We start from the raw sequence: 24,905 nt of genomic DNA on the forward strand, positions 1-24,905 counted from the left end.
ACTCAAGTTATCGTTCGACATTCGGTATTGCTCAAACATGCTCATTCCCTCAAGGCGGCTATTAAGAGTACAAGCGTACATAACATTTGAAATAGTTTCCCCTAACAGTATGCACAAAACTTCCTCATCGCACTCTGCATTCAAATTACCTCAGGGAATATCCGGCAGGGGTGTATCGAAGAGCTTGATAAGCTAGATGTGGTTTCAGACGCAAAATTACACACTTAGAAAAGCAACAGTTACAGTCAAAAGACTTCTTTACACTTTAGGTCATGAAACCGTTTTTTGATTATCTATGCTACTCATTAAATTTTTGATATATATAATACATTTCTATATTAGTACAATTAATATATATGATTATAATTTTGTATGGACTTGAAAGTCCATATCAAAACCAATAAATAGTAATAAATAAATATGAGACAACATCACATACATTACTCTGATCCCAATGTAAGTAGCTGAAGCACTTGTGTTATGGAAATCAGAAGTAACGACGGTACCACAAACACCCAGACCCAAGACAACATAGAATACTAATGATCATCTACATCGACTCGGCCGGGAATCGAACCCGGGACCTCAGAGTAGAGTACCCATGAAAACCGGTGTACACACCACTCGACCATGGAGATCGTCAAAAAAAAACCAATGGTACCAAAAATTCTTCCAGTGTAGAATATCGTATCATGACTCTTCCAGAATATTTTATATCAAAGAAAGAAAAGTAAAAGGAACACAAAGGCTCGCCTTGTGTAAACCTAGTGTTAGGGAATTTCCTTTTGTTTCAAAAGAAAAGAATTAAAAGTTTTAATATTTACAACGACGTCTGGTCTCGAGCTGGCTATTTACGAGATCTCGTTGAAAATTGTATTTCTTAATTTCTTAAAATGTATTAATAGGTTCATTCACTAAGGTAACTTGCTTTTTGCAGTTTCCAACTTCTGTGGACGCCATGTTCAAGGTCTTGGAGTTTGAAAAAAATAATTCGAATGAATAAAAGTTTTCATAAATACGTTTTCTTCCGAAAGAAAATTTGCACGTGTTTATTATTTCTATGATGATATTATGTTTATAAAATGAATCTTAGATAAGATGTAACATTTTAGATTCCCTAATGCTAGGATGATCGGATAATATTCGTAGATTTTGGTTATACAATACCGTTACGATATAAAATTGTATGTAATAATTGTACTTACTTAATTTTTTCATAGTGAGATTTTATTTAACTCCATCTGTTATTTGAAAGGACATCATCTTTGAAATTCTGACCTCTGTGAAGTCGCGGGCACAGCTTGTTTATAATAATAAAATAATCTATTAAGTGGCAACCAATCCTTGCATACAAATTTCATCTAAAACGTGTGTAAAAAAACTTCAAATATGAAATTATTTATTATTGAAAAATATTATAAAAAGAAAATTACTGAATTAAATCTATTTTAACAATAACATTGTCATATCGCCTGTACAGAATTGGTACAATTAAATCTAATTCTACAAAATTGCTATCTCTTATTCTGTAGGTACTTCGAAGCATTATTTTAATTATTTTAAACATTTTTTTTTATTTATTTTTTTTATGGTATGGGTCGGCGGACAAGCATGTGTGTAACCTGATGGTAAGTGGTCACCATCACCCATAGACAGTGACGCTGTTAGAAATATAACTACTCCTTACATCGTCAATGCGCCACCAACGTTGGGGACTAAGATGTTATGTCCCTTGTGCCTGTAGCTACACTGGCTCACTCACCCTTCAAACCGGTACACAACAATACTGAGTATTGTTGTTTGACGGTAGAATAGCTGATGCGTGGGTGTTACCTACCTAGACGGGCTAGCACAAAGCCCTACCAACAATTAAAAAATAATATCAACAAAACAGTAATTATTACGATTTAAGTATTTTTAATAAAAATATAAACAAATAAAAAATTAATTATGCTCTTCTTTTTTTATTTAACATGGATGGAGGAAACGGCCCATTCGATTAGTGATCATCAATTCTCAGAAACATACATCTGACAATCTTCTCAACGAGAAGAGCTATAAGGTATGCTCACGAAGATCCTTTAAATTTCTCCATCAGGGACAGTATTCGGAAACCCGTAGATTATTTCAAGTATCAATCTAATACTGAAGCTCAAATACTGGTTTTCATACTTCTTACTTAAAAAAAGAAGAACTTGCATGCAAACTTTCATACACAATTTCGTCGGGATCTTTCAAAAATAACGAAATTCCATACAAATTTACATCCCATTCCCAGCCATTGGAAGATGAATTAAAAAAAAAAACTTAGTGCAAGTGTAAACAAAAATTCCATAATTTTATTTTCCAGAATTAGTATCACAGTGTATGTTAGCGCATTATCTGTTAATCAGTTAGTATGTATGTATATATAACCTAATTAATAAAACAACTGGCAATAATTGATATTATATAAGATTACATTTTCTATCAGATTAATATAAATATAATTAGCGATAAATGACGTCATTAAATAACCAGTTTCTGCTAGGGGACATAAAATCCAGAACCGATTCGTGGGGTCCTTTTTAACGATTCCAGCACCATTTAACTAAACGTATTAGCGGGGGAAGGGTTGTAAACAGATCAAGTAAAAGGATCCGATGTTTTTATTTCCGCAATTTAGAGGGCTCAGTCTAATCTCCCTTGCAATTAATTTATTTAAACCGTGTTTTTTATATTTATCGAATTTGTTCTTTTTAGCGTACTGGCCGAATTTAATTTCTATTGACGGATTTTTCTTTGTTTAAAAAAAATTAACAGCCTAAAAAACAGTTCTCTTGATAAAAGAGGTTTTATAACTTAACGATAAACCAAATAATAAAAAACAAAAACAATGCGATTTAGCTATTCTTCCCTTCTACTAGGTATTGAAAAAATTACCTTTACCTTTACTTAACAGACTCAAGAGGTCATTTCACCAAAATGCTACAATCCTAAACGATATTGATATCTACAATTATACATATATGTAGGTTTCCTTACGATGTTTACCACCAACACCCAGCAAGAAAGAACTCGGGACCTTCGTTAATCGTTTCCTCCTTGACTGTGGTATAAGGAGTCTCCAACTTGGTTGTGTCCCGGCATGGCTCGAAAAACAAGGTTTTACATAAAATTTTACAACCAAACATATAAATCGTAAAAAATGCTCTTTTTAGTGCGTGCGTTTAGTGCATGATTTTACTTATAAAAAAAAAACAACACAATCAAACATCAAAAAGAGTAATATGGGATAATACAGTATTATAGAAACCAGAAAAGTTTTTTCAACACTAATATAGAATGAGACCACAATTTTATATTACAGAGAATATCATTAAATTTCTGTGATAAAAAGTTTCAACCAACTTTCGTTTTTAAATTTAACTTGAATTTTTAAATCTAATTCTCGTATCCTAACGACCGCGGTCTCGCCACTCGCTCCAATCTCTCATTCATTTGGGGTTAAGTTTGTTAGACTCTTTTAATTTTCCATCGAAATCAAATGCAAGCAATTACTTAAAAAACACCGAGTTGTGTACTGAAGCTGAAAGTAAATGTAAATAAAAAATAAGAGAGCACAGGGTGGTTTTTTTCAAAAGTGTGTTCCGTACAAAATTAACTTTCTTATAATATTTATAAAGTAACAGCCTATAAATTTCCCATTACTGGGCTAATAGCTTCCTCTCACATTAAGGAGAGGGCTTGGAACATATTCCACCACGCTGTTCCAATGCGGGTTGGTGGAATGCACTTGTGGCAGAATTTCATTGAAATTAGACTAGACTTAACTTACTGTTAGTAGACACATGCAGATTTCAACGCCGAGCACGAGATGAATTATAAACACAAATTAAGCACATATATATAGTGGTGCTTGCCTGGGTTTGATCCCGCAATCATCGGTTAAAATTTACGCCATCTCACACTGGGCCACTGGTTCTGACCATCGGGGTTGCCAACACTACTAAATTACAGATGATTTGGAAAACAATTTTGGCAAAAATATCCTCTATCTTTCAAATGCCATTTTCCCGGGTCTTAGGATATACAGTTTTACAAGCAAGTCGCAAGTAAATCATAGTAGGTATTACATGAAAGATTAATTACAGGATTTCCAACATGTTGCGTAACCCTAAATGAACCCAGACTCCACGTTCCCTTGAGCAAAGAAACATGAGGGTAGAAATAAAATTATAACGACGGCGCACGCGTTAAATCAAAATATTTACATGAAAACATTCTCTGTCACACAGGTGGCATAATATAACTATACTAATATAAACCCTGTCCTTAATGAGAGAGGAGGCATTAGCCCAGCAGTGGGAAGTTTGTTACTTTACTAATATAAATTAAAATCATTATATAAATAAAATAAAGGAGACTGACTCGATCATTTATTTAGAAAACTAATAGAACAGTAGGAAGCGTTATTGTTTTTTAAATAACTTACTTAGTGGTTTTAAATGGTGCGATCCCATCTCGGTAGGTACCCCACTTATCATACATTATTTTGTAGTGCTTGCCAAATTTGAATCCGCAAACATTGCGTAAGTTTCTCATGACCTAACCACCGTACCATATCAGCTAAGTCATATAGACTGTCAAGTATAAGTTGGCGTTCCTGTGGCAGCACCTGCTACAACTTTGTTTTGCCACTTTTCTGTTTATTTTACCAATATCTCCCTAGAAAATAATTCTCTACGTCTCATTTTTAAAATATTTTGGGTAAGTTTTCTTAATAAGGGCAAATAAAACAAATAAGATATTAAAGGGACAAAAAAAAAATTAGTACATGTTTTTGTCACACGCCAACTTACACTTGACGCGCTATATAAAAGAAACTAATAATACCTACGTTCATAAATCAGCTGTCATAACATGCTGAACAAAACAACTAGAAACTAGACATAACACATTCTAACTTCTCGCACTAATTGGCGTATGAAGACTTCAGAGCCACGCTTGGCTTCTCACACAAACTCTTACATACTTCCAACATTTCAATGTGCTAAAGAAACACCCGCAAAGAAACTACGCACGTGTCGCACACAGACGCAGTTTTAAGTGTGTGTGTTGTTGTTTGTGTGTGCTATTTGTTAATAATAGGTTGGGGAAAAAGTTTCTTCGTATTTTATATGAAATTTCAAAAAGTTTTTTTATAGTTTATTTACATTTGAATAAAGTATGTAGGTGCCATTTTGTTCCATAATTTTTTGCCATCTTGTTGGTAGTGACATGATCCCATTGCTGTAAAAATTTTGGGGCTTCTGGCTCATAATGAATGATGCCCTTCCAATCCCACCATACACACAGCATTACCTTGTTGCGAGTTAATCCGGGTTTTGTTACAGTCTGTGAAGCTTGACCGGCCTTTGACCACGATCTTTTTCGCACGTTTTTGTCGTATGTGATCCCACTTTTCATCACCAGTTATCAGCTTCTTCAAAAATGGTTCGGTTTCATTACGTCGTAATAAAGAATCACAAATGAGTACACGGTTCATTAGGTTTCTTTCAGTGAGTTCATGAGGCATCCATATATCGAGCTTTTTTGTGTACCCAACTTTATTCAAATGAGTCAAAACCGTTTTGTGGTCAATTGCCAGTTGTTCAGCTACATCGTAACTACTAATATGCCGATCTTGCTCCACTTTTTCAAAAATGGCATCAATTTTGTCCGTAACAGGACGACCAGAGCGAGATGCATCTTTGATATCAAAATTTCCGGCTTGAAAACGCTTAAACCAAACTTGCGCTACTCTCACAGATACTGCATTAGGTCCATAAACATCACAATTTTTTTTCGCGGCTCGAGTTGCATTTTTACCTTTTTTATGGTAAAATTTTAAAATGTATCGAATTTCTTCTTTAGATTCACTCATTTTAACAACAACAAAAACAAATGAAAATCACACAAATTCCTAATTTGAATTTGGAAGTGCCTTCTTTAAAATTAAAACTTTTTAATGATACCAAAACCAGCCAGATACAAATGGTATAGCCAAAGAGATTTTATTACAAGTTCATGCATACTATATGCGAAAAGACTTTTTCCCCAACCTAATATAAAGCAAAATAAACGACAAATTAATTTTAATTTTTGAAAAATAACTAAAAGATTTAAAACTAATATAAATTTAAAATTAACTATATTTATTATACTTTCACGACTAAATTATGAAACCAAATTTGACGAATTTTTTGTATAAATGAAGCTTTAAACTCAGGGATAACTGTACTTCTTAATACTTAAAACCTTATCACATGGCCCAACCTTTAACACGCTGGCGAATTTGCAGGCAAATACTAGTCGTACAAAAAATTGTAGTTAAATGTTACCTTGTTAATAGTGTAAATGTGAAATTTATTATTAACTAGCGATCCGCCCCGTCTTCGCACGGGCGAATATCATGACCAAATGACATAAAATCATTAAAAATTGTATCCTATGTGTTATTCTGATATATAACCTATATTACTGTGTACCTTCATCCAAATCTGCTCAGTAGTTTTTTCCTACATACATCCATCCTCATAAACTTTCCGATTTATAGTACTGGTAGGATAATGCTGCATTGTGTGAGAATTTATTCCATTTTCATTTATATAGAACAACATCAAATCAATACAGGCTATTATTTCCCTTTCGCTGTTTGCTATCCATTGATACTATAAATGTTTTATATTGATGTTATATTTTGTTCTTTATAATGGTAATGAGAACATGCGTTACGTTTAACCTAACTGACTTATAAATATTAAATTTGATCATTTATGAATTGCTGGTGTAAAATTACGTAGCATACTTCTGCACGTACATTAATTTTAAAAAAGTTATAAACTTTATATTACACAAGTGCAGGACTAGTTCTAAAGTATGATTTAACGTCGCTTATGCAATTCTGGCTCCAAAAATCGTAAGACGTGGCACCGAGTCCGCGAACATTACCACTTAAAATTAAATATTCACACTAGAATTAATTAAAACTACACTATCACGGCACAGCGCAATATCATACGCCTAAGTATAGTACGACATAACTTAGATGTAGCATCGGCAAATATCGCAAAACCGCTCACATCCGAATTATGTACGCTATCCCAAATTATCAATATTTTTTCGTTATTTGAATATGACCTTCACATAAACGTAATAACTTATAATATCATAATTATGACCAAACATATTCACCAATTTGACACATCGATTTACATACATGTGCACTTGCTTTCTAGGATTGAACTGATGTGGGAATCTATAGCGACGAATACCGTCGAATGGAGCGATAGGGAGCTATTTCCAGTGGTTGTGTAAATCGTCAGTAATCGGTCTTATTGAATTTGCCGATGCTACATCTAAGTTGTGTCGTAATATAACATATTATAATAAAATGGAAATGAATTTTAGTATCGTTGGGTGTGCAAAGTTTAAAACATAAATTTTGAATTAAACGGGCTAAAACAGCAAAGCATCGTTCGGTGTGTACATGACATAAAACTGCCGAGGCTGAGTGGTGCGCTCGAAGACGCTGTGGCGTTGACAAAACAATATTCAATTTTATTATTAATTTAGTAATATATTACATTAATGACCTTTCCCTAATATTAAATAATACATATGATAAGATTCTGTTTCATGTATATCTATTCTCTACACTCACCAGAAATACTATGATTATGTGTTTTCTTTTATCTTATATAATTGTAATTGCCAATCCGGCTCTTACGACTTTTTGAACCTATAAGATTTAGATTGTTTTCATGTCAGATGTTTAACGGCTTTGGAACATCTTCTTAAAGAATGAGATGATTGAAAGGGCTGAGACTGAATAGTGACACCAAAAAAGTCAGTTTTTTTATGGTATAGATTGGCGGACGAGCATATGGGCCACGTGATGGTAAGTGGTCACCATCACCCATAGACAATGACGCTGTAAGAAATATTAACTATTCCTTACATAGTCAATGTGCCACCAACCTTGGGAACTAAGATGTTACGTCCCTTGTGCCTGTAGTTACACTGGCTCACTCGCCCTTCAAACCGGAAGACAACAGTACTGAGTACTGTTATTTGGCGGTAGAATAACTGATGAGTGGGTGGTACCTACCCAGACGGGCTTGCACAAAGCCCTACCAATAAAGTCACATCAACATATTTAGTTTGTTTTATAGAATAGGTGGCAAATGAGCAGAAGGATGACCGCTGTTCATAGATATCTACACATGCAACACCAGGGGTTTTTTAGTTTAAGAAATGTGTACGCTTCTAGAAGTTTTTCAAGTCTTGGCAGGTAGTTCACCGATCTTATGTGCTTCCTTACCATCCTTCGATATTTATATATAAAAATATTTTACCTTAATTTACTTTGTACTTTATTCTACACCACATATGTGACTACAGGACAGACAGCATGGATTCAGCCTAAATAAAAGAGACGTACAATTTTGGCGTCCTTATCGCTACATAGCGATGTCTTCCAAGCAGCCAAAATATTATAATTATGATAAATAAAAAAATATAAATATCTTATTATCTAGGATTTAGTCTAATTCATCAAAAAAATAATCAACTAATAACACACTTACCACGTAATTACGAATATAGAAAATATTTCAAAATAGAATTATTTTTTTGCCAACGGTACAATATTCTAACAAACGAAAATATGTCAGCACTTTAATATCATATCCATTACGTGCATAATAGTTTAATATCAGCCACATGAAGTAGCTCTATGTACCGTTGTCTTAGTTTTTGGGAACTATCGTTTTTCTAAAGAAACAATGGCGTTATTCTTGGAGACAAAAACTTTTTGGTAGAGTTCGGTATTCAAAAACTCGAGAAACAATGAGTGTAGAACGCAATTGTAATAAAGTATGATAAAGTTCATCTTAACGAAACATCCACTCACGAAAACGCGTCTCATCGCGTTGAGTGTGTATAACGTTTCAACATGCGTTGACAAATATAATGTAATTTCAGTAGTTCAACAACAACAACAACAACAACAGCCTGTAAATTCCCACTGCTGGGGCTAAAGGGCTCCTCTCCCTTTGATGAGAAGGTTTGTCACGCTGTTCCAATGCGGGTTGGTGGAATACTCATGTGGCAGAATTTCTATGAAATTTGTCACATGCAGCATACGGTGTTATGACATTTGATTCTACATCATAATTTATATTAATATTATTTCATAGCATTTAATACTGGCATGTAACATTATTAATTATTTTAAAAAATATTGAGACATTTGGGGCATCATTGTAAAACGAGAATATTGTTTTGGCCACCCCGAACTACTGAAATAGTCGAGATGGCCCAGTGGTTAGAACGCGTCCATCTTAACCGATGGTTCAGAGTTCAAATACAGGCAAGCACTTACTAAAGATTAATGTGCTTAATTTGTGTTTATAATTCATATTGTGCTCGGCGGTGAAGGAAAACATCGTGAAGAAACCTGAATGTGTCTAATTTTATCGAAATTCCGCCACATGTGCATTCCACCAAACCTCATTGGAACAGCGTGCTAGAATATGTTCCAAATCCTCTCCGTAACGGGAGAGGAGGCCTTAGCCCAGCTGTGGGAAATTTACAGGCTGTTACTGTTTTATTGTTGATTATGGTACAATATCTGTCCCATTTTGAAAAGTTCCAATAGTAGATAACCATAAAATTAAAGAGGGTTCTTGATTGCAATATACTAAATTGTATAATTTAGAGGCTTCTATAATATTAGAGGCTATATAAGCAAAAGACGTAAAAACGGAAACTTTCTAACTGAACAAATGTAGTATACATTTTGTAATATTAATATATTATACATTTTATCATATACATAAATATTAAAGAATAGAATCGTTTTGACACCTTAGTTTCAGTATGTAAATACTGAAACTGGATTTAAAAAAAAACGCAACCACAAAAAATGTTAATTAAAGAAGATAGGATCGAATAAAAAGAGTTTTAACGTTAGAACATTTTAAACTAAATTCTGGTTGAATTTAAAAGTTTCTAGACTGAATTTAAACAAAAAAAAATCACAATATAAAAAGAAAACACAATTTCATTTTCAACTTATTTTGATTTGAGTAAATAATTTTGAGTATCCATTATTAGCAACAAGATATGCCCTTATTCTACAGATTTCGTAATCAAAGCTAAAACACGAGCAATACAAGTATAATCCATTTAAAACCTGTTTACCAAGAGCGCTGAACTTGCAAGTTCACCGGTGAAACTATCCTCGAGCTGAGTTTTTCCCACGCGTCAATTTTCCGCGCGATAACCCCACGATTCGGTACTAATTTAAAACTTCCCCGTACTCCAACCGGACCATTACTCCTGCTCCAAGCAAGCTAATGTTTAAATTTATCGCTTGCCATGTATTTTTGTTAGAGTTGAAATAAAAATTATTAGAGTTAAAATCTACTTTTTAGGGTGTATCGCGCGAGACTTTAAAATAAAACGCTAAACCATCATGAAATAGCTCTGGTTTATTTGACGATATCAACAATTTCGAAACGTAATAAAACATGATAGAAGTAGGATGGAATTAAACTTCAAAAAGTAGCGCGTGTGAAATATAAATCTACACAATATATGTAGGTACTTGTAGGTATACGTAATAATCAAATGTTTAATAACTTTTTTTAAATCAAAATATACACATGTGAAATTCAATTTATTTTATTAAATGATTTTGTATCCGAAATAAACGCTGGAGAATAAATTTCAATAATCAATAATAATATTATAAATGTGAAAGAAACTGTCTCTCTATTGCTCTTTCAATACCAAACCACTGAACAGAATTTGATGAAATTTGGAATGAAGCAAATTTGAACTAAAAGGAAGGACATAGTATACTCTTTTACCTAACACATGTCAACCAAACTAGATAGATAATAAAAAACAATGAATGCAATCGAAAAACTTTATTACACCACAAAATTAAACAGCCTGTATAAAACCTAGCTTCTTATATAAAATAACCTCCCACCTTTTGAGCTTCGCTATTGGAGCGTCGACGTCCACTGGCTTACTTTTCTTATACTTCCTGAAGAATTCGCCGTCTACTTTCACCCTCTGGTCACAGCTGTCCCGCGATCCCGATTCTGATATCGGATCGGATTCTATTAGGTTCCGGGAACGGGGATAGAACAGCCAACGCTTCGATCCCAAACCGTCACTCTTTAGGATTTCCTGGATACGATCTTGTCGCTTTTTCGTTGTTAGATATTTCGATTCGTTTTTTTTATGTTTGCTGGCTGGAATGTAGAAAAATATACATAATAAAGATAACAATTTTCTTAATATTACAAAAAGAGAAATCGACTTCGAACAAAACACTATTTTAAACAGATTAATATGCACTAAAAAGGAATTAAAATAATTTTGTATCCAAGATATCTTTTAGAGTCCTCCTAAGTAAAATTAAATGAAAAACATTAGACTACTCAAAAGTCGATTTACGATTAAATTATGTAGCTACAATTAAAAGAAATACAGACGAATTGATAACCCTTCTTTTAGAAGTCGGTTGAAAATAATAGTATCGATTCAATAATATCAATAATAGTAAGATATATCGTTACGAAAGCGTAAATTGAAAACAGGCAAACATCGATTTCAACGACTACCATACGAATAATTAATCAACACGACCAATTATTATTTGCAAGAGTTTATCGGCATAAATTTAAATAATAATTTACACACCGTCATAAATTTTATATTAAAATAAGCAACGCAAATTGAAAAAAAAATCACATTGAATGCTTTGTTCTATCAGGCTAATTAAACAAAAGTATTATATCATACATTATATAATATATGACTAATCTATCTATTTATAGATATATTTTTCAGAAACCTAAGTGAATAGTACTTAACCAATTTACAAAAAAAAATTAACATAAAAAGGCACCGCGTTTCGGAGGCTTTTTTTAGTATATAATACACAGTCGAAAGGGACGTAGCTTGCCGATGGTGGCTTGTATTGCTTATTGAATATATTATATATAATGATATATTATATATTATGTTACACAGGACACAAACTTACGTGTCAGATACAATACTCTAAACGCGTCTAAAAATCCCGGCTCTTTAAAGTTAATTTCTTTTTTACTTCCAGAATGACTTCGAGAGCGGGATTTCGAACGGGACCGGGATCGAGATCGGGATTGAGATCCGTGTCGAGATCTCGTTCGTGACCGTGAGTGAGTTTTAGACACACTTCTCGATCTTGAACGTTTCATGTCCCGTCTGGCTTTGCGTTGTTTAGAGCGGCTGCTTCTATAAACAAGAAATATATTATTATACAACGGTAAATTGAAATTACACGTATTTGTAAAATGTGTTTAATGAGTATCTTGGGGTAAACATTGGCCCTTTATAGCACGTAATTTAAATGAATATTTTCGAAGATATTACAGATTTTAAATTGAGCGAATTAGCGGCTCTTATTATGTGATGACAAAAAAGGCTATGTACGTTGTCAGACATTCTGTAGTATATTTAGTATCAGCATTGCACCCGTGCAAAACAAATATAATTTTTAGCGGAAGTACCGAAGAAAATTCGAAAATAAATTTGTTTTTTTAATCTATTCAATAAAAAGAAAAAACAAAATACATACTTTTTTATAATAACGAAAATTTAGAATTTTTTTTTTTTTAAATTGGCTTAAAAGAGGGCAGCTAATTTTCTAAGCCTCGATACCTTACCATTTTGGGATGGTGTTTCGATTTCGACCTCGTGGAATATTAACCCTATATGAGTAAGGTATAAGTGATCCTTACAACCCTGTTAATCCCACGGTCTTGTTATTTATATATTTTTAAGTACACGATAGAAAAACATACGTAATATATTTTCAGATTGAACTAATTGTTAAAGTTGTTACTCTTCAGATTAAGCATCGTAAGTTCAAATCCTTGCAAGACACATTTAGTTTTTGAATATTATTAAATATAATATATGTGTGTCCGTCTTTCAAAGATCATTGTATAATTTGTAATTGCAATAACGCGGATGAAGTGAAAAGCTAGTATTTAATAAGACGATCATATATTTTATTTATAAACATCGATTAAGTAAATAATAATGTTTCAGAACAAGACTTTAAAATGTGTACGATTTTATGAAGCCTGTCAATGCTTCAAAACTTTGAAATCATATCAAAAACTTGAATTTTCACTAATTATTTTTAAGTCAGTTTTAGCCATACATAAGAAAATATCAATTACAGACATACGTATATACTTATGGACTGTCTACTATAGTGATAATATTTAGCTATTGTTTTTAAATGCAACGTGGAAAGCGGGATTGATCTTATAATACGTCATAAATGCTTCTGTGACATTATTTAATTAAAATTTATAATCAATTTGATAGTTACAAATATATCATAATTCACCTCTTAACGCCTCGTTCTCCGTTCAGAGGTCCCAAACCATAATACTCCCCGAATCCATCGCCATGATCCGGATACTCCATTTCTGGGGGACGCACTTGTGGGAAGGGATATGCATAAGCATAACCTTCCATTAACACATTGATTATAAAATACAAATATTTTCCTAAAAATAAATTATTTTTGTATATTATTATTAGAGTCTCGACACTGTCAAATTTTGTTTTTTAATTATCTGACAGTTTTCTCGATTGAAAAAAGGTTCTGTAGGATGTTGATATACTCTTTGATTAATTGAAATTGTTATATGATTCGACTGATGAGAAAAGAGTTTAAATTAAACTTCAAATTTCCGACAAGCTAAGATTAAAAATATTTTTCATTTTTAGAGACCCATTCTTCAATACATATTTCGTTGCTTCTCATATATATAATACACTTTCACGTTTACAATATTATGAGTGAATTAATTAATATATTAATTAGTAAGACAAAGATTTGAAAAAATATTCATAAGAACTTCGGGTCGATTATACAACTTGCCCGTTATATATAACGATTTATCATTCAAAATTGGAGTTAAATGTTCGGACCGATTGGGGACAAAAACAATAAATTTAAGATTTACGACACTTTATAATTGGAATCGATTCGGAGGCAAAAAGTGTACGCGATTAACTTAGCGATTTGAAAGGAGGAAAAATCGAAAAGTAAGATAAATTAGGAATCGATGAATGCTTAATGGTTCCTTCCATTAGAGGGTTTTGAGTTTGTGGAACACTTTAAAAAAGAAAATTTTTAACTACTCCCCTCTGAAGTTTGAGCGTACAAAGATATAGGACGTTTCTGGATATGGTAAGTGGTAACAAATACATAGAATATGGCAAAAACACATAATCGAGTTATCACTTCTTTATTTGATTGAATCTATTACATCGAAAACATCGTATTGAATTGGTCGTTGTAGTAAACTGAAATGAAGCTTAAATTCTTTGATGTTGAGGCAACTTTTTTTTCTTATAATTTTATTTGCATCATCATTTATTATTTTAACGTGTTAAATTTAATTATAATTCTAATTCTTATAGTCGTTTACGTTTAATAGCTATTAATTTAGCTAAGCTAAGCTATTAATATTAATAGCGTTTTACTTTTTTAAGAGTTTCAATAAAAATTGTAAAGAATAAATATATTGCATAGGTGACAAAAATTCCCAGTTCTGGAGCAGACTTGATTTTGTATTACATAGCTCTGTGCACTAATGGATTAAAAGTCCTCTAGATGGTACGTGGTCACTAACGAAATCATTAATTTAGGTAATATTGATTATTACTTGCATCGACAATATGTCAACCTAAGTTGTTCTTGTATCTGGGACACTCGTCCTTTCCGAAACATAACGAGCACCGAGAATTGGTACCTACTAAAACGGGCTTACACAAAACCCTATCCAAGCACGATCACCACTAACGACCAAAACCAAGATTTTAAGGCAAATACAAAAAATACCATATATTTTTTGTCCTACTTAAATAGAATATAATTTCATGTAATTTAGAACACAAGAATTACCTGCAGGTAAACCTACCTGTTCCATCAACTCTAGCTCAAGGAACTTTTAAGTAGAATACCGTTCCCTAACTTTGCTCGCAGTCTATTCTTATATTTTAATATTCCTCAACTTCAACCCATTGAGGTCTATACTTTATTAGGTACAGGCTAGTGTTTTAACTTCGTGTCTATAAATTTAAATATAAGAATTTCCTCACAGCGATATTATTCATTCATATTCGCGTTGTATAAAATATAGTTCGGAACGCTTTTACGGTAACCTACCTTTCAACTTAATGGGAGAAACTATGAAGCTACATATTTTAAGAGCAGTGCCGGTTACTGCATTCGTTCGTTAGACTTTAGTTTTATTATTTAATATATATAAGAAATTATATAATATACATAAAAATTGATCCATAAATTTCAGATTTGTGAACACAAATTTTGAAAATCGAATTCTGAAAAAAGGAGGAGGTTATCAATTCGTCTGTATTTTTTTTTTTTGGTCAAATTATGATTCTTGTTTATGACTCATTACTTATTTGACGAAACAAAGATAGTTATATCCATTGGTTACGTATGAAAAAACAAATGAAGATATTAAATTATTTTAAAACCTCTAAATTGAATTACTAAAACAATCGAAGTCATTTATTTAAAACCAATCTGGCTATATAAAAACAAACAGGCGGACTGCTGTTTATCTATGATAGTAAATTAAAAATTATAAATAGTACTCTGTTTCAGCAGTAATGTTATAAGCTATTAAATTAAAATGCATCAAAATTAATTTAATTAATTTGGTATAAAATTTTCTATAACACCTACTTATGATTTTAAAGCCTAGATCTTGGTCAGGTTACCTAAAACTGAGAGATTTTAAATCCACCTCTCTCAGAGTAACCACCCTTGGTTTGAAATTCACGGTCGTGTTATAAATACGAAAAAATGTAATATTTCTTAAGGCAACTAGCTAATACACCCGCTTATGCTTGCTATATGCTTTGCAAGGTTTGTATAAAGTAACAGCCTGTAATTTCCCACTGCTGGGCTCCTCTCCCATTAAGGAGAGGGCTTGGAATATATTACACCACGCTGTTTCAATGCGGGTTGGTGGAATGCACTTGTGGCATGTAGTCACATGCAGGTTTCCTCACGATGTTTTCCATCACCGCCGAGCACGAGATGAATTAAAAACACAAATTAAGCACATACATAGTGGTGCTTGCCTGGGTTTAAACCCGAAATCATCGGGAGAGTAAGATGCACGCGTTCTAACCACTGGACTATCTCGGTTTGTATAAGGTAATCGTAATACTTGTAACGATTATTTATTTATATAACAATATTACTTTGGGTGCCCTCCGACAGTAAAGGTCCCAATGAGCAGAATATCTTTCATTCTTTTCTTTTTTTCAATATCTTCGTATTTCAGCCAATTTACACAAAACCGCTATAAATTGCACAGCCCGATCATGAATCATTCCGTTCATTAATTAAAAACCGTATGATAACAAAAGTAATTCGGTGTTTCAGTTAATCGCGTAGAGATACTTACAGAAAGACGCAACGATTTTGTTTTATAATACGTAATCTTATATTAATATCGTAAACGAATTTTTGTCCGTGTTTGCGGGACAATATTAGCACATAAAAAATCGATTATGATCACATTTTGAAGAGCTGTAACAATTTACTAGTTTGGTATAATTTGACAAATACTTAATTGTAGAGCCAATAAAGTTACTGTCGATTGGAGAGCGGTACAGTATTACATTTTTTTTATGTTATAAGTTGGCGGACGAGCATATGGGAGCACCTGATTGTAAGTGGTCATCATCACCCATAGGCAATGACGCTGTAAGAAAAATTAACTATTCCTCACATCGTCAATGTGCCACCAACATTGGGAACTAAGATGTTATGCCCTTTGTGCCCTTTGTGTGTAGTTACACTGGCTCACTCACCCTTCAAACCGGAACACAACAATACTGAGTACTGTTATTTGGCGGTATAATAACTGATGAGTGAGTGGTATCTACCCAGACGGGCTTGCACAAAGCCCTACCACCAAGACAACTATCCTTATTCATACATACAATGTTATATATTAACTTGTACATAAGAAAAAAAATAAAAACGTAAACAAAATTAAATTGTTATCGACAAACTAAATTTACAAAAAGCTGATACGATAGGTGAAATCGTTCAAAATCACATACAACTTTTTATTCGTAGTATCACAGAAACGGTGGCTCGGAGATAAAAGTATAAATACATTTTTTTGTAGACAGTTTCCTGCTCCACAACTTTTATCTAACGTATTTTCGTGATAAAAGTTACGATTCTGCTGAAAATCGTGATATACTAATTTTTTTTACCTTTGACCTTGAGTTGTTTTTTCCATACACATTTATGGTGGGTTTATTCCTGTTTTCGGATCTAATTTGGACGGATTAAATACTAAATATTTCTGTTTGATGATACAATATTCATAGAGTGCAAGTCCGGCAGGTACCCAACCTGACAAACTTGCACAAACCTATCAATTAAATGTTACCAGATTTCCATACTGAAACGAATAAAAAAAATTTGCTTTCATCATCGTTCTTTCATTAAACAGAAGACATGATCTGTGTCAGATTTCATCTGATTCGCGTATATGCAATCCTATAACAAGTGCTCTTCGAGATCACTTTGTTGATTGGATTCAAAAGTCTAACCCAATTGATGTCATACACTCTCGAATTTACCCAATTTTGGCTTGGTTGAAACAGATACCTTAAAATAAGTCTGTACTAATATTCATTTATTATTATATATGCGTTTGGAACATGTCCCACTGCTGAGCTAGAAAAAGCCTTGGAACTTATCGCCTTATTCTTAACTTGATCTACCATGCGGAATCAGTTTGGATTAGTTAATACGTTCTCAACTCGTTTCAATGAGTCATAACCGAAGATTTGGCTTAAACCTATCAGCTTACGTTAATGGTAGTATTACCAATTACTGAATTTTTATGTTGAAAAAGAGTAACTATTGAAATTTTTTGTCGGTGCTTTTTGTTCTTTATCTGCATTCTAAACCGTTGGTAGCATGACTTAGTAAATAAATAAATAATATAGTTTAATAAATGACGATTCAAATGCGCTTGTAAAGGCTTACTTGAATAAAGTATATTTAGATTATCTTGCCCATTTTTTGGATAAAAAAATGCCATCTATCACAGTAAAACAGCATGATTATGTACTCATTTAATAATTAGCAGGTAAGTACAGTTGCGGAAGTCAGTTGCCCAAGCCCATAGTTTCCTTTTCTTAAGATTATAATTGAGCTACTGAAATCGCAAAAAGAACATCAATGTGTACATTTCACTTTATTTCAGATGAATTTGAAATCAAATGAATAAAGTTGCTGAATTCTAAGTTTTGAGCCATTAAAAATCTCAAATCGCACTAATTAACTCGAAACGCTACCCGTCATGTGCAGAACACGTTCAGCGCGATTTTATTTTATAATCAAATAATATTCACGTATTTCTCAATGTTAATCGATTTAAGACTCTGTTCGTGTGTGATAAAGTTGCTTTTTAAGCAGCAATAAATTGCCAGCTTTTTATGTATATATAGGAAATTGCAATGGAATCGTTCTTTGCTGCATTTCTATAATTTTTTAATTTTTTTTTTTTTTTTCGTTAAAATCTCCGCTTTGATATTTTCGCTAATTACTTTATTATAAGATATGTTACCTCATAAATCGTGAATTCGGGTTACTGAATAAAAAAATTTTTTACGAGAACGTAATCTATTTGGAATCTCTTTTTAGAACTTTCAGATTCATAAAGATAAAAAAGAGATTTATTTTGCTATACTTATGTATTAAATAAGATACAATTTTTATAAATCAAAACCTATTTCGATTAAATATAAATACATTTATTTAACATAATAAGTTAAATCGCCATAATCTAAGTTGTACAATCTCTTAATTCACCCTTAATTTTTAAGATAACCCCATTAAAACCCGGATTCTAACCACCGACCGCTTTCTTCTGTTTTTCTTCTTTTTTCTCCTGTCACCTTACAATGTGTCCCGTCATCCAATTGGTCAGCCGAGCTAATTCGGCTTTCTTAACCTGCCAACCACGATGCAACAGTGTTACCATCTCTAAAACAGAATAACATGAAAAATAATCATCACACAATACACAATAAAAACCCCATGTGAGTTAAAACACAAGCAAAAATATTTTAAATATTGTTGTATTAGAATGCATATAATTTATCTTTTTTTGTGGCTTTTATTTGTGCCAAAACGACATAGATTATTTCGCCAATGTCAAATGCATATAATAGAAAAAAGAATACCCACGACTTTTGACATTTCCTAATTTGATATATTTCAAAGTATGTAAAATCGGGGTAAGAAAATGTTCGTCACCTCAAGATCTATTCTCGTGTGCTCAGTATGAGCGATAATCTGCTTTACCGATCGAGAATGACATATTGCGTCGCAAAGATTTGATATTTAGATTCAAAAGGTACTAATAGTTTAAGACTTGATAAAGGAATTTATTTGAAAACTGACGAAGGTTTCCTTACTCCGACTGTACATCAACATGTTTTCATAAGAATTATATTTATTTGTATAACAGTAGGAACTTTTGTATAAATATGAAAATCTTGACACGTAAAGACCCGTATAAGAACTAAAGCAATAGCCGTCTCAATAGCAAATCACTCGTTTCAAGGGTCCAAACGAAACAGTTGATTCCAAATGCACGGGGGTAGGGCGAGACGTGATGGTACTCATTGCCCCTGAGGGGTTAAACTTGTAGGTAGAAATACTTAAAATGAGAACTATAGGTACGATCAATACGATCTTAAATACAGATTAAAATCAGTTTTAATATAAATGGACATTCACAAACGAATGCTTATGGTATATGTTTACATATAATATATACTATATGGAATTTATTAACTTTTAGTTAAAAGGCCTCCGTTCATTGATCAAAAGATTTAGTGTCACAACACTCTCAAGTGAGACATTAAAGCTATAACAGCTAACAATTTTAAGTAATATATACGATGTGTCTATTTATTATGTATCTCTTTTTATATTCTCTTTCTCTCTCCATTATATAATGACCAATTAGATTATTTACTTCATTTACAGATAGATGCGTGTTGTTTATCTTAAAATTTAAAGACCTATAGTTTTATTAAGCATTTTTTGTGTATATAATATAGTATGACTAATTATATACATACGTCTTATATCTATTTTACGGACCGATTTTATCAACTTTTACATCAACCCATTCGTCAATTCACTAACAAGCTATTTGTAAGCAAATTTTTCGGACTTTCACTAGCAGATAGCTAATGTAATAAAGAGTAAGTCGTGTGCACAGCTTGTAATAAAATACTATTAATTTAAGGTTAATTCTAAAATAAACTTTTTATTATTATGTTAATTACAAGGCTAACATATTATGGTGTAATTATGGAATCCTGATTAGTCTAGTTAATTGAATTATATATGGGAATATAATAAGAGTTTATTAATGAACGGGCTACCAAAACTTTACAAGCGTTGCAGATTTTCTGTTTTTTTTTTTGTGAGCTTACAAAAAAACGTATGTATTTATATAGTATTCAACATATACAACGTAAGTACATATATGCTTGAAAGTGTATCTATTGTGTCAAATAACTAAACATTAACTTGTCTCAACTGAAATGTTCACACCTCTTTGTCTATTCTTTCTAAAATGCGGCTCCTTACAACCCTCAGCAACTTGCCACTTAGCCGTACTTCTACCCTCTAATGACGTGCTGAGTGTTGTACTAACTTTCCACCCGGATCTACACGAATATGCCTTTGTAAAGCCCGCCCTGCAATCCTGCTAATTTAAAACGTCACCATGAAAATATAAACGCGAGCGATATTAAACCTTATTTCTTTTGAATTTGTTTATGAAACAAGAGAGGCGTGTGCAATATTAAATTTGTTAGGTTTTTGCTTTATTTACATTTAATTTTATTTCAACATGAGTTTGGTCCTTTCAGCGGGGTCCATTCACGCGGCGTATAAAGAATTTTCGTTCTAATTGAATCTTCGTACTCCTAAAAGATTGCGAATGATTTTATTCAAATTACATATTATATATTTTCGACGGAAATTGGGGCGAAATATATTTGAGCATCGTGCGTATTGCATATTCAATATTTCGTTTCTCTCATTTTCTTTTATATGTTACGTTAACAATTTCATTAATTTTAATGAAATCGTTGCTCTGCGTAATTTAATAACAGAATATGTTTAGCCATTAAAAATATTAATGATATTCACGTTTATTTATTTATTTAACGACTTTACTGATCACCGCAAAGTAAGTGGAACAAAATCCGGACTTAATTCCTGAAGGCATTCTCTGTCTGTCAATCTTGAACAGAAAACCATTAAGGCGATAATAATTATTGACAATACATAAAAATATACATACTTATATATGAAACTATAGAAAAGCAACGTATACATATCGCTCCATACTATCTATAATAATAGTGCCTTGAGAGCTACCTTTCTGACAAAATGATTTATAGACGGCTTTTCTAATATGTCCGTGTACTTTGTTCCATAATCAGAGTATACAAAAAGAATGACAGACAAAATTCAAAAAACATTTTTTTTATATGCACTGTGTACATAAATATTAAACATTTAATAAAAACGGTTATTTAAATATTACAAGCACTGCAATTGTATATATGTAAATAGATTTTGAATTTTCAAAATTCTTATTTCAAATTGCTTTCAAAATGATACAATATACGAGTACGTACTCGAAAGTATTATTCTATGATAACAATTTACTATATAAACGCTATATTTACAGTTTTCCTCGTTTCTATTTTATTTAGATATTCAACGGTCATCGTTACATAAAATATATCATTACAGCAATCTTATAAATCGCGACAAATGTAAGAGATTTGAATATAAACCGATATTTTCGTACAAAATGATCCCTCGTCAGGGACCCGTGTCACACTTTTAACGAGAGAGCGCACCATGACAAATGCTAAACATCTTTTATTCACAGAAACAAACTTAACTTTGCATCCGAGGTGATCTCACTTCGGCTTTAAAATGAAATGATTGTACAGATTAAACATCACGAACGTACTTCGTCACGTGCAAAACTTTCCTTGTAACACACGTAGTATTTGCTGACGAAGGGTAAAGTTGTTATTCTGTATATACGCACTTTGTACTAAAGCCGTTTGACGTAACTATTACCCTTAAATGTCTTCATTATGAGAAAACTGACCTATTTATGTATATGTATAAAATATTTGATATTATTTAGCAATTGATACTAATAACCCACCCCAAAAGCATTTTTCTTAGCTTAGAGCGGGTTTCTCACCAGTGCGCCTCGTGTACTTAGAGTAACATTGTGGAACCAGCTTTTGCCGGCGGTTTTTCCGAACCGATACGACATGGGAACCTTCAAGAAAAGAGCGTACTCCTTCCTTAAAGGCCGGCAACGCACCTGCAATCCCTCCCCCCTGATGTCACTTACCATCCTGCTCGTTTGCCAGTTATGTTAAAAAAAAAACATAACGTTACGTTTATAAACACACATTACTCAAAGCATAATGACAGTGGCACGATTGGAACACGCGTTTTTTTTCTTCGGATTCAATCATCTATTTGAATGCTCCTGGAGGCCATTTCAATCAACTTACAACAACAAAAACAACAATAACAGCCTGTTAATTTCCCACTGCTGGGATTAGGCCTCCTCTCCTTTGAGGAGAAGGTTTGGAACAAATTCCAATACGCTGTGCCAATGCAGGTTAGTGAAATACACATGTGACTCAGGTTCTATGAAATCGGAGACATGCAGGTTTCCTCACGATGTTTTCGTTCATCATTCACAAATTAAGCACATGAACAATCAGTGGTGCTTGTCTGGGTTTGATCCCGCAATCATTGATTGAGATGCACGCGGTATAACCACTGGGTCATCTGGGCTCGATCAACTTATTGGGACATAGTACATTTAAGCTCCTTACAATAAAGTGAAAGCCTTCCTTGAAGGTAACGCACCTGCAAACCCCTCGGTGCTGCAGAGGGTAATCACTTTCCATCATTCCAGCATAAAAAAGAACTAGAGGAAATCGGTTCGTAAGGCAAGACCGTTATACCCAATTAAGGCGACATTACACTCCCCCCTGTATATTTCTCTTTTCTCTCTCTCTCAAGGGGTTTTTATTAACAAATTTATATAATTGTTTTTATTATTTAATACATAATATACAGCATGTATATACAAAGCAACTTCCTTGGGACCGTTTCTTTTATTATCATCGCTTTACTCTCACTATTATTCTAATATTAGAAAAGATTCCTTAAAACATTACGAGGATTCAAGAAAAATAATATAATAACATTGAATACAATGTTAATAAGAAAATTAATTGAATATTTTTCTTAGTATAATTTGTTTTTATATAAAACAGAGGAATAATATTTATAATTTCGTGTAACACGCGAAGTAATCCTCTATCTTATACTTGTCATCTGGAAAACGGCTGAGAAAATAGATTAGTTATTTAGAAAACGTTTGCTTAATGTGTGTGTTTCGGTACAGTGATCATTCAATTTATAACGTTAATATTTATTTTATTAACAAGCATATAATGATCAAATATTGTTTTATGTAATTTTTAACATTAACAAATATATCGCCCTTCATATATATATATATATATAAAGCTACTGAAAATTTTATAGATTGATAAGAAATAAAACATAGTGATAATATGTAAATGATAAAAATATCTAAAGACATTGACTGTTCAGACTCTTTCATCCCTTATAATCTAAAAAAGAAGAATTTCAAACAAACTTCTATCCCAAACTTTACTTTCTTAAAATATGTTTTTCAATGTTTTTAAAATAATGTTATAGTTTTTTACTCCTAAGAAAACATCTAAGCACCAATTTTTATACAATGTATTTCTACCATAGCAAAACGAATTATTATAGAAAATTTTACCCCTAATTTCACCCTCTTAAGTGAATCATTTTCAGAATCGCTATATCGCTTGTTACACACATAAACTTATTTTTTTTTTAATTTTCAATAATTAATAAATAAAGTTAATTTCGCCCTCTTTGATGATGAATTCCCAAAACAACATTTTGCATTATCCTTAACTCATTAAAAAGAACCTGAAAACCGATTTCCATATAACTAACATCAAAATGTCAATTTCCACACAAACTTATATCACCATAAAACCCTCTAATTAATTTTGAAAAATCCTCTATTATTACTAATTTACGTTCCATAAGGAATTCCAGTGCAATATTTCATCCCGTTACATCATCATTTCCCGTTTCATCCCATTGGCCTAAGCTGTACGTTGTATATTATCATGCATTGTACGATTTTATAAAGTAAATATAAATTTATTAATTATAGCATATTTTCACCAATCAAAATCAAAATCTACTTTATTCAAGTAGGCTTTTATAAGCACTTTTGAATCGTCAGCTTTTTTATATTAAGTGAAGCTACCACCGGTTCGGAAAGTAGATTCTACCGAGAAGAACCGGCAAGAAATTCAGTAATTACTTTTTTTTCACCACCTAAGGTAAAATTTTATCGGGCAAGGATTATTTATTATCAATAAACATACGAAAAAATCGAATCAAACTTGAAACGTGCCTAAAAAAATTGTATCAGATACGTAGCGCTTTCAAAAATAAATTGATGCACTTTAAAAAGCAAATTTAGTGTGTTGAGTGCAAACCGGCGTCCACTTCCGCGATAACTAGTCATATTAAACAATATGATATGTATTTTACTAATCAAACCCGTCGC

The 24,905-nt window shown here is 32.4% G+C and overlaps 1 protein-coding gene across 1 annotated transcript; it reads right to left on the reverse strand.

Moving 5' to 3' along the window:
- Positions 1–10,970: 10,970 nt before the first annotated feature.
- On the reverse strand, positions 10,971–13,647 carry LOC124531425 (serine/arginine-rich splicing factor 4-like). The gene is made up of 3 exons (XM_047106010.1): positions 13,448–13,647; positions 12,089–12,321; positions 10,971–11,291 (listed from the first exon to the last, which is right to left on the reverse strand). The coding sequence occupies exons 1-3, from the start codon at positions 13,576–13,578 to the stop codon at positions 10,975–10,977; spliced, it is 681 nt and encodes a 226-aa protein (XP_046961966.1). The 5' UTR covers positions 13,579–13,647; the 3' UTR covers positions 10,971–10,974.
- Between the last annotated feature and the right edge of the window lie 11,258 nt (positions 13,648–24,905).

The sequence above is a fragment of the Vanessa cardui genome, chromosome 7 (genome assembly GCF_905220365.1).
Source record: "Vanessa cardui chromosome 7, ilVanCard2.1, whole genome shotgun sequence".
Classification (NCBI taxonomy): domain Eukaryota; kingdom Metazoa; phylum Arthropoda; class Insecta; order Lepidoptera; family Nymphalidae; genus Vanessa; species Vanessa cardui.

Coding starts and splice junctions, on each gene's coding strand:
- LOC124531425 (XM_047106010.1), bottom strand. CDS start 13,578: ATGGAAGGTTATGCTTATGCATATCCCTTCCCACAAGTGCGTCCCCCA. Junction 12,322..13,447: donor GGAGAACGAGGCGTTAAGAG/GTGAATTATGAT, acceptor TCTTGTTTATAG/AAGCAGCCGCTCTAAACAAC. Junction 11,292..12,088: donor TAGAGTATTGTATCTGACAC/GTAAGTTTGTGT, acceptor TCTACATTCCAG/CCAGCAAACATAAAAAAAAC.